The 15,625-nt window shown below is 38.8% G+C and overlaps 1 protein-coding gene across 1 annotated transcript; it reads left to right on the plus strand.

Moving 5' to 3' along the window:
- Positions 1 to 443: 443 nt before the first annotated feature.
- On the plus strand, positions 444 to 15,237 carry mmrn2b (multimerin 2b). The gene is made up of 9 exons (XM_063003925.1): positions 444 to 814; positions 4,326 to 4,448; positions 4,539 to 4,645; positions 5,642 to 5,725; positions 7,909 to 7,977; positions 9,001 to 9,096; positions 9,858 to 10,273; positions 12,199 to 13,669; positions 14,990 to 15,237. Exons 1-9 carry the CDS (start codon positions 444 to 446, stop codon positions 15,016 to 15,018), a joined length of 2,766 nt encoding a protein of 921 aa, XP_062859995.1. The 3' UTR covers positions 15,019 to 15,237.
- Positions 15,238 to 15,625: the final 388 nt, after the last annotated feature.

Here is a 15,625-nt window from a genome sequence, read left to right on the forward strand (position 1 = left end):
GTGCTGAGCCAGGGGCTGGAAAATACATTGAGAATTGTAGACTATTGAACTTTGGGGCAACATTTGAACGCATTACTTTTACCATAATAAATCACATAGTTTAATTTTTGTGTTTTAGAATGAACTGCAATGCTCTTCTGTCCAAAACTTCTTCACAATTTAAAGTCAACATCTGTTTTCCTGCCAATTAGAAAAGGTGCAAAGCCTACACGTGTGTGGTCGTGTAAGCCTATTACCGCCTTTGGAGTGTAAGTATATACTGAAGTCCTGGTTTATTGCTGCAGCACCTCAAGCCCAGCAATTCCAGCAGGCAGCCTATTTTCTTCAGTTGTTGAAGGGGCGTAATATTGCCAAGGGAGGAGGGGTGAGAGAAGAAGAGATGGTGGGAAAACAACAGAGGGAGTGGGAGTAAAAAGGGTGGGGAATAAGAGACTTTGGGGAAAATGCCTAGATTTTCAGAGAGAGGAGCAGACATTAGGAGGCAGAGCAAATTACTTTGTCAGGTTTCACTTTCCGAGTCTGCTATACAAAGAACCAGCAGTCAAGGAAGCACGGGCAGCAGAATGGACCTTGCAGTGCCACTGCTGATAGTCATGCTGCTATGTTCACCCTGTCTCAGTGACCTGAGGGCCAGGGAGACAGATGTAGAAAGTGTAACTGAAGAGATGGCAGGAGTCTTGGATACAGCATACATTTCTCTACCTGATAGACATGGGCACCACAGCACAGCTAGACCAACAGAGCCATGGTTAGAAAGATCTGTAAGCCAATCAGCTGTCGTGAGAGGGAATTCATTCAAGTCTGCAAGGAGAGGGTAAGTTTATCAGACTTATTAGATTAATTGATGTGAGATGACATAAAATAACTGTTCAACAGCTCCCTTGAGATCATTGACAAGCTCCTCCCGTGTAATTCTGGACTGACCTCACCTTTCTCAGAATCATTCTTACCCCACCAGGTGAGATCTTGCATGGAGCTCCAGAGTGAGGGTGATTAACTGTGATCTTGTATTTCTTCTATTTTCGAATTATCGCACCAACAGTGGTCTCTTTCTCACCAAGCTTCTTGCTGATGGTCTTGTAGCCCATTCCAGCCTTGTGCAGGTCTACAATCTTGTCCCTGACGTCCTTTGATAGCTCTTTGGTCTTGCCCATGGTGGTCGAGAGATTTGAATGGAAGAAACTGATTCTGTGACAGGAGTCTTTTATACAGGGACAGGACTAATTTGTGTGCCTCATGGGCACATAACCGGTCTGTGGGGGTCAGAATTCTTGCTGGTTGGTAGGGGATCAAATACTTATTTCCCTTAATTAAATACAAATTAATTTATAACCTTTATTTAATGTTTTTTTTCTGGATTTTTTTGTTGATATTCTGTCTCTCTCTGTTAAAATAAACCTCCCATAAAAATTATAGACTATTCAAGTCTTTGTAAGGGGGTAAACTTACAAAATCAGCAGGGGATCAAATACTTATTTTCCCCACTGTACATGTTAGTTCTCAGCTTAAGTGTTTAGTAAAGAGGTGGGTTTTTAATCGTCTTTTGAAGACATTGAGAGACTCGGATGTTCGGACAGTCAGAGGAAGTTTATTCCACCACTTGGGTGCTAGTACAGAAAAGAGCCTAATGCATGTCTTCCTTGAGTTCTGGGAGTTCTTTTAACTCTATTTATTAATTAATTATTCAAAAACAAATTACACCACTTTTCCACATTGTCACCTTTTGATGCATTTTTCTAAGCGTTGTACCAACTTTTACGTGTACCCAATAATGCACCACTGCTTTCACATCATCATCACATGAAAATCTTCTTTCCCTTAAAGCTTCTTTTAGTCGTCCAAAAAGGTGACACTAAATCAGGACTATAAGCTCTCTCAGTCTCTCAGACACGACCAATTACTACTCCTCCTGCCCTCACCGTTTCCAACCAAAATATATAAGTGTGGAAACTTTTTAAAGACATATATAATTTATAACACATACATACACACGATTTATACAAACTGGCTACATTGCCATCTCTAAATGTTGCCTAAGTAGGCAGCACAACGGTCAGCTTATATACGCCTTTAAAAGATATTATAATGATGTGTATACAATTAAATGAACATATACAACAAGAAATCTCAGTTAACAGATAAAGAATCTCTACTGTAGAATAAATAAATAAACCTCTCCTGTCGATTGGAAGTTGCAAGTTTCCTATGTCTGGTTGGTTTTCCACCTGTATCCACTTCTGTAATAGCTCCAACCAGTGTATGTGTCCAGACATGACTCGCAAAAGATAATCAAAGAGAATAAAGAGAAGAGTGATGAAGGCACAAAAAGGAGTAAAGATTAAAGGAAGGAGCACTGATGAGGGATATACAGGTACAAACAAAAGGTGTCAGATACAGCACCACAAAGAACAAGACAAAGAAGATTAGAAAAACAGTTCAACAATAGTGATACGAATTATCAGACGAATCTGCAGCACCTGTCATGTATGTACAATTACATTACTTTTTTTTAGTAATGCTATAACCTTATTTTTAGTATAATTGTATTATTATTGTTTCACCTGTACCAAGATAAAAACAGGAAATACTTAAAACTTAGGGGTCTAAAGGTGGCTGTATAGGGGGTCATACAGCTTTTAGGTAATACTTCAACATTTTCAGTAATCGATATACTGTACAATAATAGTCAGATTTCATTTAATTGCAATTGGATATCACAAAACCTTAAGCCAAGTTGACAATGTGTGATTTTAAATGACTGGACATGCAGTGTGAGCTGAGCTGTGACCAGCTGTCAGATGATCAGATAAACTATTACAGATTCAAACACTAAGTGACCCAATGAAATTAATATTATTAATAGACTAATAGTAAGTTCATGTTTTTTTCTCCTTCTTAATGTGTGTCTGTGTGTATTTATTAACAGAAAAGGTTATCAAAATATTGCTAATAAACTTAAGACAATCTGATTGTGTTTTAAATGTTAAGACATTTTCTTTTTCCACTGGTTCTGGAGCGTACCCCAGGAATACAAGGTTCACTTTAACCCTCCTATTATGTTACGGATCAATTTTACCTATATTTACTCTTGAGTTGTCTGAAACACTGGTTACCCTCTCTTTATCTCCATGAATTTCTTTGACTTTTTATTAATTAGGGTCCTGATTAATCCTCTTGCCTGCAGAGTTTGGTCACACTGATATGTTGTCTAAGGTCTGTATAATATTTGTGTACAAAGATGATGTTGTAGATGATGTTTTGGGTCATTTTGACCCGAATGCTTTTATGTGCATGAATAGGTTCACAGACCTAAAATAAAAACAAGCAGAACTTCCCAGTGAGCTTGTAAAGATTCAGGGAATTTATCCCAACTTGGTTTTCTGAAAATGCAACCGTAGTTTCATACCGGCTAAAGAAAAACAAGATTGTTCTTGTAATGAGGAAATGCACAAAGATGCAGCTCTGAGTGCAAAACAAGACATGGAGGAGTTGACAACCTGGACAAAGTCACAGCGGCATATAGCTGCCAGCACATGACCCCACGTTGGCCTTTTATGATTCTCTACAACAGTGTAGATGTATCAGCTTACAGTGCTTGTATAATTTGGACTGAATTCAACCATCAATGGAATGAAGGAAAATTGCACCGATGTCTGATTTTTCTGGAGGAGCTCATCACTCCCAAGATCCAAAGGCGAACATGGCTACCTCAATCTCCAGCAGCAAACAATAAATCCAGTGGGCACAGGTGATGACAAGAAGAGGAAAGGGGGGGGGGGGGGGGGTAATGAAAACGTGAGGGGATTGTTTGATGAAAAGTGTAAAAGACTAGCCATACACTTGATGCTTTGCATGGTTTTGAGTTTATTTAAACTGTGTGTCAATCTGACCTGTAACATTATGGATGTAATTATTTAATAATTAAATAATAGAAGGGTTAAACAAGGTGACACTCCACTTCAGAGGATTATACACTCACCAACTCACACCTGGGGAAATTTTAAATACCTATTCAAGTTACCTGGAGGCTGTCCTTTGAAGGTCAGTGGAGGCTGGAGTACCTAGAAGAGATCCGTGAAGTGTTTCCTATAACAGAAGTTAATGATTAAACCCAGATCTTTGTAGCTGAGCAGCACTAATGTTACTTGCAGTTCCACTGTGAAGCTCCAGTCTCAAAGAACCCTCATTTTCATTTGTAAAGTAGTGCCAATATCTGTCATAGAACTTAAAAGCAAAGAGCCACTACGAAGTCATTACAAGTCTCTTTCTTACCTACAGGATTTTTGTTATGCTCTTTATTCTTCATTTGTTTTATCTTCATTCAGAAACTGGTGTGCATTTGTTCACCGTCGAGTGGTAAACACAGCCGAGCTTGATGCCACAGAGACATCCACAGTGAAGTCAATTAATCTTTGCCCCAGCGGTGACTCAGACTGCCAAATATTCAAGTGAGTTACATTAATCAGCGATTTTAATCAGTAGTGAGCATTTTCCATGCATAAACAAATTCACTTAGCTGCATCTGTATACATTGATATGTATCAACTCTCCTCTCAACCTGTGTACAGACAGAGGCAGCAAGTTTTAACTGCACTACACTGGAAGTGCTGCCCAGGTCATAAAGGTCACAACTGTCAGGAGAAAGGTAAGACATTTGCAAGGCCTTTTTACAGAAGTGTAGTCATTGTCTTTAGTGACAAACACCTACTTTCACTGATCAGCCATAACATTAAAACCACCTCCTTGTTTCTACACTCACTGTCCATTTTATCAGCTCCACTTACCATATAGAAGCACTTTGTAGCTCTACAATTACTAACTGTAGTCCATCTGTTTCTCTACATGCTTTGTTAGCCCCCTTTCATGCTGTTCTTTAATGGTCAGGACTCTCCCACGACCACCACAGAGTAGGTATTATTTGGGTATTGGATCATTCTCAGCACTGCAGTGAAACTGACATGGTGGTGGTGTGTTAGTGTGTGTTGTGCTGGTATGAGTGGTATGAGCAGCGCTGATGGAGTTTTTAAACACCTCACTGTCACTGCTGGACTGAGAATAGTCCACCAACCAAAAATATCCAGCCAACAGCCCGCCATGGGCAGCGTTCTGTGACCACTGATGAAGGTCTAGAAGATGACCAACTCAAACAGCAGCAATAGATGAGCGATCGTCTCTAACTTTACATCTACAAGGTGGACCAACTAGGTAGGAGTGTCTAATAGAGTGGACAGTGAGTGGACACGGTATTTAAAAACGTCAGCAGCGCTGCTGTGTCTGATCCACTCATACCAGCACAACACACACTAACACACCACCACCATGTCAGTGTCACTGAAGTGCTGAGAATGATCCACCACACAAATAATACCTGCTCTGTGGTGGTCCTGACCATTGAAGAACAGGGTGAAAGCAGGCTAAAAAGATATGTAGAGAAACAGATGGACTAGAGTCAGTAATTGTAGAACTACAAAGTGCTTCTATATGGTAAGTGGAGCTGATAAAATGAACACTGTGTGTAGAAACAAGGAGGTGGTTTTAATGTTATGGATAATCGGTGTATGTTTGTTTAACATATAACATGGTTATACTCGTTGATATTTAGCCTTTTGAAGTATTTGACCACATTTCCCAACTTCCACAGTAAACCCTACTGAAGGAGAAAGCTTGTTAAGTCAAGAGCAAACAGCAGAAACCTACACAGATGTTTCACTTGTTGATGACTCAGGCAAGTATTCCAAATTCAGCATAAGCAAGAATGATCACCTTTAACCTTTTACCCCCAGTAAAACCTTTTACTCACATTTCAGTCCTGGTGTGTCTACTAATAAATATTTGGGCCTGAAAAACAGGAAATAGCCATCAAGTTTTTGGGTCTGTGAGGGTCTGTGAGTGTCCTCTGACAGAAAAGTGTGGGTTAGCTGCTCTTGGGAGAAAAAAAATGTGAGTAAATATGTGACAGGAAGGATATAAAGCAACTAAAACAACAGTTGTAAAGAATATTTACGTTTACAAGCTCAGCTGGAAGCTTACAAGTGGTCCAACAGTCCCCAGGCAGTAGCTGACAGTTGATGTAGTAGCTGATCAGTTGTTAATCAACCCTCTATTTTTTATACCCCAATTATCTTTTGTTACCTTCCACCAACCACACAAAAATACCTTAGGTAAGGGATTCTACCAAATGAATGTAAAAAAAAACCCTGATTAACTCAAAGATGGGTTTCTGTTTACATAATTTAAATGATATAGTTGTATTGTATATATAACTACAACCCCAAATCAGAAAAAGTTGGGACAGTTTGGAAAATGCAAATAATAAAAAACAGTGTTCTTGCATTGACTTTGACTTTTATTTTATTGCAGACAGGATGAACCTGAGATATTTCATGTTTTGTCTGGTCAACTTCATTTCATTTATTAATAAACATCAATTCCTGCATTTTAGGCCTGCAACACATTCCAAAAAAAGCATTTACCACTTTGTAATGTTGCCATTTCTTTTCACCACACATTTGGCACCGAGGATACCAAGCAATAGTAAAGTTTTAAATGGCATTTGTGCATGTAACTCTGTATTGTAATGTTTGACAAAGTAATCCCTCACCCATGTGATTATATCAGCTATTGTTGGGTGACGGTTCTTGATGCAGTGCCATCTGAGGGATCGAAGATCACAGGGGTTCAGCTTAAGCTTGTGCCCTTGGCCTTTACGTACTGAAATTCCTCCTGTTTCCTTGAATCGTTTAATGATATTATGCACTGTAGGGAGAAATATGCAAATCCCTCCAATCTTTCTTTGAGGTTCGTTGTTTTTAAACATTCTATCATTTTCAGGCATTGCAGGCATGTGCACAGACATTTTTGGGGGCAGGTGCTCAAGCCAAAAAAAAAGGGCACCCATCGCCAAAATTATTAATAAAATAAAAAAAAAAACACAGTAGGATATTTAACTTATATACTTATTTTTGTTAACACAATCAATACACATCTAATCAAATAACTCAAATTATCAAATTGCATAAATAAATGAAAAACAAGGCCATATTGTGCACGCTTTTTAATAACCAAACAACTGATACTGATACATCTCCCTCATTTGCTTTACTGGTAGATGGCCTAATCCAGGATAAAAGAAAGCTGCTTGCTGTTCCTTTTCTTTCTGCTTTTGTAACCTTTCTTTTCTTAGCATTATGCTGCAAAATTTGTAAATGAGATAAATCAATGTTGTGCATAAAAATCAAAAGTGACTTACTGAATCTCCATAAAGAGGAGAACACAGTATACATCATTTTACTGTTTTCTGACAGAGTTGAAGCATTACACTAATAATATACCATTACTAGTATCAATTTACCTCACCAGACTGTCATGTAGCTCAACTTAAGACCTATCTTTGATCTTAAATCAGAAACCCACTTTGGGTAGTTAATGTTAACAATGGGCCTATTATTATGCCAATAAAATCAAATAGACAGCTAAATAACATTTCCTATTTATTCATCATTTTTTGTATGCTGTTTTATATCATAGAGCATTATATTTACCTTCTACATATATTAGTTTGTAATGTTAATTACCTAGCAAAATTATACCTCATTTGTAAACCTCAACGGTTGAAGTATAAATGCTTGCATTAAAATAACTCCTTGACTAAAGGTGACTTTTCCTACACAGCGTTTTGGCCAGGATGCTGTAATTATAAAATATTATATGTTTGTATCTATTTTCAACACTTTACTGTGAGAGCTATTTTACATTCTCCTGCAAAATGTTTGTGCTCATGCTTTTTTTCTTCTTCAGGCTTTCACATCAAAATAAGTAAGATTTTAAATGAAACAAAAATAGTGAACTTGTCTAATTTGTAAAACAGTAAAACTGTCTTTAAATTCTCTGTCTGTCTGTCTGCTGCAGTTTGTCCCCCTCCCCCTTCATTAAAAATGACGAACGTCAGTAAACAGCTGGACAAGGCTATGAAATCACGTATTTCATGACTCATGAGTACAAAACGTGTAGGCTATGCGTTATGCATGGATGCTCTTTGTATGAAACACTGTCATTACCTGTCTGTCTGATGCTGTGGGTCAGAGGAGAAGTGTGTAGCAGCGGTTTGGCCTGGCGCTCAGCACTGCATGATCGGGGCAGAATTCTCACAAGAACTCAAATAAATGCCGTCAGATATCAAAACACTTTTGGGGGGAATTGATGACAGAGAGGGTAATTTTTATTTTTAAATATTGATGAATGTAGAAAACAATTGGCCTCCAGCAGAAAGGGTACTTTTCTCATCCAGGGCAAAAGGGCAGGTGCTTGAGCACCACTAGGGGTCTATCTGTGCACATGCCTGCAAACTGGAGATCCTCTGATCATCTTTGCTCATGAAAGACTCAGCCTTTCCTGGATGCTGCTTTTGTACCAAACCATGATTACAATCACCTGTTGACATCACCTGTTTGGAATCACATCATTATTTATTTTTTTCGCCCAAAATTGCCCCCGTCCCAACTTTTTTTGGAATGTGTGCCTAAAATGCAGGAATGAAGGTTTATTAATAAATGAAATGAAGTTGAGCAGATAAAACATGAAATATCTTGGGTTCAAACTGTCTGCAATCAAATAAAAGTCAAAGTAAATGTAAGGAACACTGCATTTTTATTTTATTTGCATTTTCCATACCGTCCACACTTTTTCTGATTTGGGGTTGTATATGTATGTATAGAGAATAAAACAAATAGCCTAAAGAAACAAAACTGCATGCCAGCAATGTTACCATCAGACCCATAGACTTCATCTTACCTGCTATTACTGGTGCTGAAAAACTGCACAACAGCAGCATTTTTATAGTCACATGTTTAGTCTGAAATTTTACTGTATTCTGCATTGATGCTTATAAGGCTCCTTAAAAATATCTAAGCTGTCAAAAAGTGTATTGTTTGGAGTACTGAAACCAAAGCTTGTATCTTGTGTGCTCTTTAAATTTACATTTACATCCTCACTCCTATATAGTTAGAACATCAGGTACTGACCTGCCTGAGGATTCAAACCAGGATGATGAGAATCCTGTTCACCAATCTTCCAGTGACCATGTTCCAAAAAGCTCTGGTAAGACCTGGATCTATAAGAAGACTCTCTAGATAAATGTTAAATATACTATCCAGTATATAGTGACTGAAGAAAGCATTTTATTAGGTAAACCCAACACTGGGGTACACCTCAAGGGTTTACAGTTACAGAATGTAGTCTGTCTGTAGCTATACACACAAACTACCTAGAATTTGTAATTTAAAAGTGATGACTAATTTTAAAACCTTAAACATGCACAGTAGGGTAATAATTGTGAAGACTTGGCATTGCTCTGGCTGTAGCTCTGGCAAAAGCTCTCGAATAGCGACATGTATTCAATTTAGTGACACTATGAGTGTTATTGCTTTGTTATTACCAGAGAGTTGTGCTTTTTTCTACAATGTGCAACACTTAAGTTCACTTTATTGCAATAAGATCAAGAGTTAAAATTCTGATAATGCAAAAGGAGTCTAAGCACATATGAGAACATACAGTATTTGGCACTGATTTCACAGTGGGAGAGATGTTCTGCTGGCTTATACACACAGTTAGTTTCCCCTTCAGGTATATTTTGCTGCTGGCATAGAGGAAACATATAGCTCTCATAAGCATTTGTCTGATTATGGAAACCTAGCCATCGTAAATGAATAATGGGGTAAAAATACTAGGACATAGTCATTGGGTCAGTGAGGGTAAAAACTGCCATGACCTCAATTGTTGGTAATCATTCTTTATTTCAACAGTATGCAAAATAGTATGTATGAGGATAATGACCACCTTACATGATGGATTCATTTCAGATACTGCTGAAGTTCTGCATTCATCTGCTTCTCCACCTTTCTCAGATTCCACCGGCCCCCTGACAGGCCATCAAATACTTGAAGCAATGATGATTAAACTTCAGCCGGTTCTGGATGTTTTTAATCAGACTCTGAAGCACATCTCCACAAAGGTTGAAGAACTTTCTACAGATCTGCAGGAGCTAAGACTTGAACAGGAAAACATGTTTAAATCCAGAGAGGTCCCTTCTGAAAAAGCTGAGAAAGAACTAGAGGACAGCTTTGTACAGATAGAACAAATATGGGCACAGCTGGACTCACAACAAAAACAAATAGAAGAAACAGCCCAGCTGCAACAAAAACTTCATCAGCATGAGTTGACCAGTTTAAAGGAAGAACTTGACCATCATTTTAATCAGAGTCATGATGAAATTCAGGTAACGCACTACTAACATAAACATTTAAGTTCATTTTACAAATACTTGTCAATATGTACTTCAGTTTACCCAGATGAATTGAGCATCTCTAAACCTTAAGAACTACTGTATTTAAGAATGAGTAATTAAAAAAACATTAAATTACACAGTAAGTTACACAGCCAGCTTTCAGCAGTGTCTCTGTGTTGAAGTTAAACTGTTGAATAATTACACTTTTTAATAAAGACATCAAACAGCCAGCAGAGGTTGTAATTGCAGCAGTTATGTGAAATCCTCTCCGGCAATCGTACTCTTCCGATGAGACAATCATTGTCTGTATGGGTGCCTGGCCTGCCAGTAGCAGAGCTGAAATGAAAACGTGTGAGCTCGAGATGTCAGCTTTGGTGTGCTAGCATGTTTTACTCCTATACTACTGTATATAGATGTGTACTGTATGGTACTGTATGGGTAGTGTTTCTCGAAAACGTCTTCTGCCTGAATCTACAGGCTTCTTAATGGCTTGTTTGCTGTTTCTTTAACTGAATCAACCCATTTTCTGGCATTTACTGGCTGTCCTTTTCCTCTTTTACCTTTCTTATCTTTAATGAATTGGTTCTTCTCATGTGTCCAAAATAAGAGATTCATTTTGGTTATATGGGCTTTGAGCGAGGGGTTAGGTTTGATTTGGTAAAAGGATCCATTTGTTTGTCTTCTTTGCCATCCAAGATACTCTCAAAAGTCTTTGCCAGCACCCAAGTTTAGGGACATGAACATTTTGTCCATCTTTTTTGGTCCAGCTTTTACATTTATGAAAAACCACAAAGAAGACCACAGCCTGGACAATTCTGATCTTTGTTTGAAGAAACTAATCTTTACATCTGAGGATTCAGTTCCTTTATTCTTGTTCTGCAAAGTGTCGCTCTGTGCTCCATATCCTTTGCTGTTAATAATTGATCCAAGTAGGCAAAGCTGGCCACCCCACTTTGACATCCTCTCCATCAGTGGTAAAGTTAGTGGTCTTTCCTGTGGTCAAGAGTTGTCTACTTCATACTGAGCTGACGTTCCATTTTTTCACTCTGTTATTCATCTCTTTTATACAAGCCTTCATACAGTACAGTGGAACCTCGATTAAACTGACCTCCATTCAATGGATTTCGGATTTAACAATCTAAAAAACCAAATGTCCGGTACGATTGTTTAAAATTCCTGTGACTTTCTCCAAGACCAGTAGTTCAGTAACTGTCCACTAGCCGGTGCACGTCTCTGTTTACATGAGTGATAGGCTTTATTTTGTCTGGAGGATCGCTTGGTTCTCGCCTTTTTCTCAGTGTTTTATGCTTAATTTTTTTAAGTTCTAGTGCTTAGTTAGGCACTAGCACTGCTCCAGTAACCACCAGCAGTGCTTCAGACTCAGAATAATAGATCCCCATTATACTACCATGACAATCTCTTCCACCACACAAGGTAAATGAAATTTCTCCCCATTATTATTTTCGCACCCCCTGGAAAAAAACCTTGCTGTTTCGGACAATCGCATTTTACAGACCAGTGCACTCCCTTTAGTCTGTTAAGTCGAGGTTCCACTGTAATATTTAAACAAACTTATTACAAGTGCTTAAAGAAATCAAGGGAAAAAACAACTTTTTGCTTAGGCGTAATTAAAAAAGCTGACTAAAAACTGAGAATTCATAGCCATTTGGCTAACCTCTAGCATTAGGTTTGAATCAGGGTTAAATCTGTTGAACCAAGGTTAAACATATTTTGATTGTCATCAAATTGCTCTAGAGTTCCCACACCAAAACATAATGCAACAGGGTTTGATTTGTTCAGACTAAAACCTGATTATGTGAAAATGTCCTACACTTCTAGGTCTAATCTTGACATAAAACAGACAAGAATATAACAGTTAACTGAAATCTACATGTGTTGTTTGGTTTGCCATTTAGGTGAGTCTGCAGCTTCTAAGTGAATCAATAGAGGAAATAAAATTTAATCATGAAAGGCTGGAGGCGACTCAGCAGGAAGAACATGGTTTATCAGCTAAATTTGATCAAAGCCATTCACCTCCAGTGACCAGTTTGTGGAAGGACATCAATAGTCTGGATATAAAAGTGCTAAACCACACCATGGAACTTAGTACGTTGTCTGAAAACACCAGACATTTAACCAGTGTTGTCCAGAGCCTGGACCATGACGTAAAGAACCTCAGCCTGACACTAGAGGAGCTCAGTCAGAGCTCAGAGGTCCAATTTGCTGAAATTTTACTAGAAATAGAAGCTGCTAGAGTGACTGCACAGAAAAGTGTCATTGAATTATCATCTAGCCTGAGCAACCAAGAAAGACAATTCAAAGAAATTGAACTTGATGTAGACAACATTTACCAGCACCTCCAGAAACATGAACCTATTACAGCAGGAGAGATTTGTAGCTGTAAGGAAATCAGAGATTCGTTGGTTCAGCTGGAACTTGAAGTAGGTAATGTTACAGAGTTGGCAAAAGAGAACCAGTATGCCCTGGAGGATGCTGAAGCAAAGAGAATCCAGAGCCACTGGACAACAGAAGTTGGGGATCTCCATCAGGGCTTGTTGAGTGTAAGGGAATCTCTGGCGTTTGAGCAAGCAAAAAGAAGAACCCTTTATGACCAGGTATCCCAGCTGAAGACCACTCTTCTGGACAGCCAACAAGAAATTATTGGGCTGAAAGAGCAAGATGTGGCCAAGACGGGTGAAATCAGACAGCTTTCTGCATCATTCACCTCCTTATTAAACGATGCCATTCGCCACTCAGAGGTTCTCGAGGTACTTCTGGGAAAAGAGGTCATGGAGTTCTCAAGCTGGACAGACAACCAGCAGAAAGAGCTTGCTATTCCTGAACTGCTACAGAGAATACACCTGATGCAACAAAAGGTTGATCGTCATGACAGCCATCTGGCCTTTTTAAAAAAGAACAGTCGACAGAAAGAACAAATTAACAATGACGACCCACTGGCATTTTTAGACTGGAGCTTTACAAACGACCATGGAAACAATGGTGAGGATCACCAGGACACTTTATTTATTCCTTCTCAAAAGGATGATGATGATGAGGACTATTCAGTCAGTGACTTCTGGAGCCTGGGAAAGGAAGTAGAGGAACTGGCTGAGCGACTGAGCCGTCTCGAACATCAACACTTCAATCACACTGCACCCTCTGGTGGCTCTTTCCTGGAGCTACAGGAAGAGGTTGCAATCCTCCGACAGGATCTGGAGGAGCATTTGAGAACCTTCCAGAATCTGTTTAGCTATTCAGAGGAGCTGGCCGGCTCCTCAGAGAGTTTGAACTTAGATCAGCTGTGGACTATTATTAGGAAGAAAGATAGGAAGAGAAAGAAGGGGCAAGAGATAAGCAGCATTCGGAAGAGAAGACACACTGAACCAGGTAAGCCAAATTCATTGAAGAAATAAATAAAAACCCCAAATCAGAAAATTGCCCCCGTCCCAACTTTTTTTTGGAATGTGTTGCAGGCCTGAAATACAGGAATGGATGTTTATTAATAAATAAAATTAAGTTGAGCAGACAAAACATTCTGGGTTCAAACTGTCTGCAATCTAATAAAAGTCAAAGTAAATGTAAGGAGCTAGGAGGAATGTAAATGTAAGTCCCAACTTTTTTTGATTTGGGGTTGTACATTTACTTTGACTCTTATTTGACTGCAGACAGTATGAACCTGAGATATTTCATGTATTCCATGGTTTGGTCAGCTTCATTTTATTTGTTAATATACATTAATTTTTGCATTTCAGGCCTGCAACACATTCCAAAAAAGTTGGGACAGTAAAACATTTAGCACTTTGTAATGTTGCCATTCCGTGTTGCAACACTTAAAAGATGTTTTGGCACCAAGAATAGCAAGTGATGAAGTGTCTTAAGTGTTTTGTCCCATCCTTCCTGCAAACACATCTTAAGGTGTGCAATAGTACAGGGTTGTCGTTGTTGCATTTTTTTTAAATTCTGAACAAATTCTACAACCCCAAATCAGAAAAAGTTGGGACAGCATGGAAAAAAAACACAGAGTTTCTTACATTTACTTTGATTTTTATTTGATTGCAGACAGAATAAACCAGAGATATTTCATGTTTTATCTGCTCAACTTAATTTCATTTATTAATAAACATCCATTACTGCATTTCAGGCCTGCAACACATTCCAAAAAAGTTGGGACAGTAAAGCATTTACAACTTAACTTAACTGTAAATGTTGCCATTCCTTTTCACCACACTTAAAGACGTTTTGGCACCGAGGATACCAAGTGATTTAGTGTTTCAGCTTTTATTTTGTCCCAGTCTTCCTGCAAACACGTCTTAAGATACAACAACAGTACGGGGTCGTCGTTGTCGCATTTTTCGCTTCAAATTCTGCACACATTCTCTACTGGGGACAGGTCAGAACTGCACAGGCCAGTCCAGTACCCGTACCCTCTTCTTCCGCAGCCATGCATTTGTAAAGTGTGCAGCATGTGGTTTTGCATGGTTTAGTTGAAACATGCTGGACGTCCCTGGAAAAGATGACGTCTTGAAGGCAGCATATGTTGCTCTAAGATCTCAGTGTACTTTTCTGCATTAATTTAGAGCTGGACAGCTATAAGAAATCAAAACACTAAGCCAGCTAAAAACTGTTATCTTCCAAAACCATGATATAAACTGAAAGGCCTTTTTTGGTTCAGCTAAAATGTGAAGATCTTTCTGTTGTCTTCTTCAGGCAGGGATATGAAGACCAGTGACTTCTGAGCTGAGCGTGTCAACTGAAACTTCAGATGGCAAGGAGTCTCACTGGTGCTGGTAAAATAAACACTGGCATAACATAAAATCTGAATATAACATTTTCTGTCCAACACAGTGGATGAGAACATCTAAACAGGACATGGATAATGAGCACCACCTGACTGATGATCATGCCACATCAAACCAATTACTGTACTGTACCAAAGCTGCCCATCTACCACAGAGGAGTTGTACATTTGTGTGGTATGGTGGTTAGGGCACTACTCATCTAGATAGAAGCCCTCTTGACAAACTTTCACTGTTAGGCCCTTGAGCAAGGGCTCTAAGCACTGGTTCCTTAAGACCCAAGCGTCTGTTACATGATTAAATGTAAATGTACCCTCTGTGGCCACTTTAAGAACTGCATAAACATGAAGTGTCCATTTTCATTTTGTATTGTTACAAACGAGGGGCCAATAAAAGCAGCAACTAAAACAAGCTGAAACACTCGCCAGCAAATTAGTGAGTGAATATAGATGATGTTAATTATAATAATATTACTAATTATACCAACACCTTTTAAATGAAATGCAAGGGCTACCTGGTAAGAGCACATAGTGGTGTAGCCCACATG

This window comes from Trichomycterus rosablanca, chromosome 10 (genome assembly GCF_030014385.1).
Source record: "Trichomycterus rosablanca isolate fTriRos1 chromosome 10, fTriRos1.hap1, whole genome shotgun sequence".
Classification (NCBI taxonomy): Eukaryota; Metazoa; Chordata; class Actinopteri; order Siluriformes; family Trichomycteridae; genus Trichomycterus; species Trichomycterus rosablanca.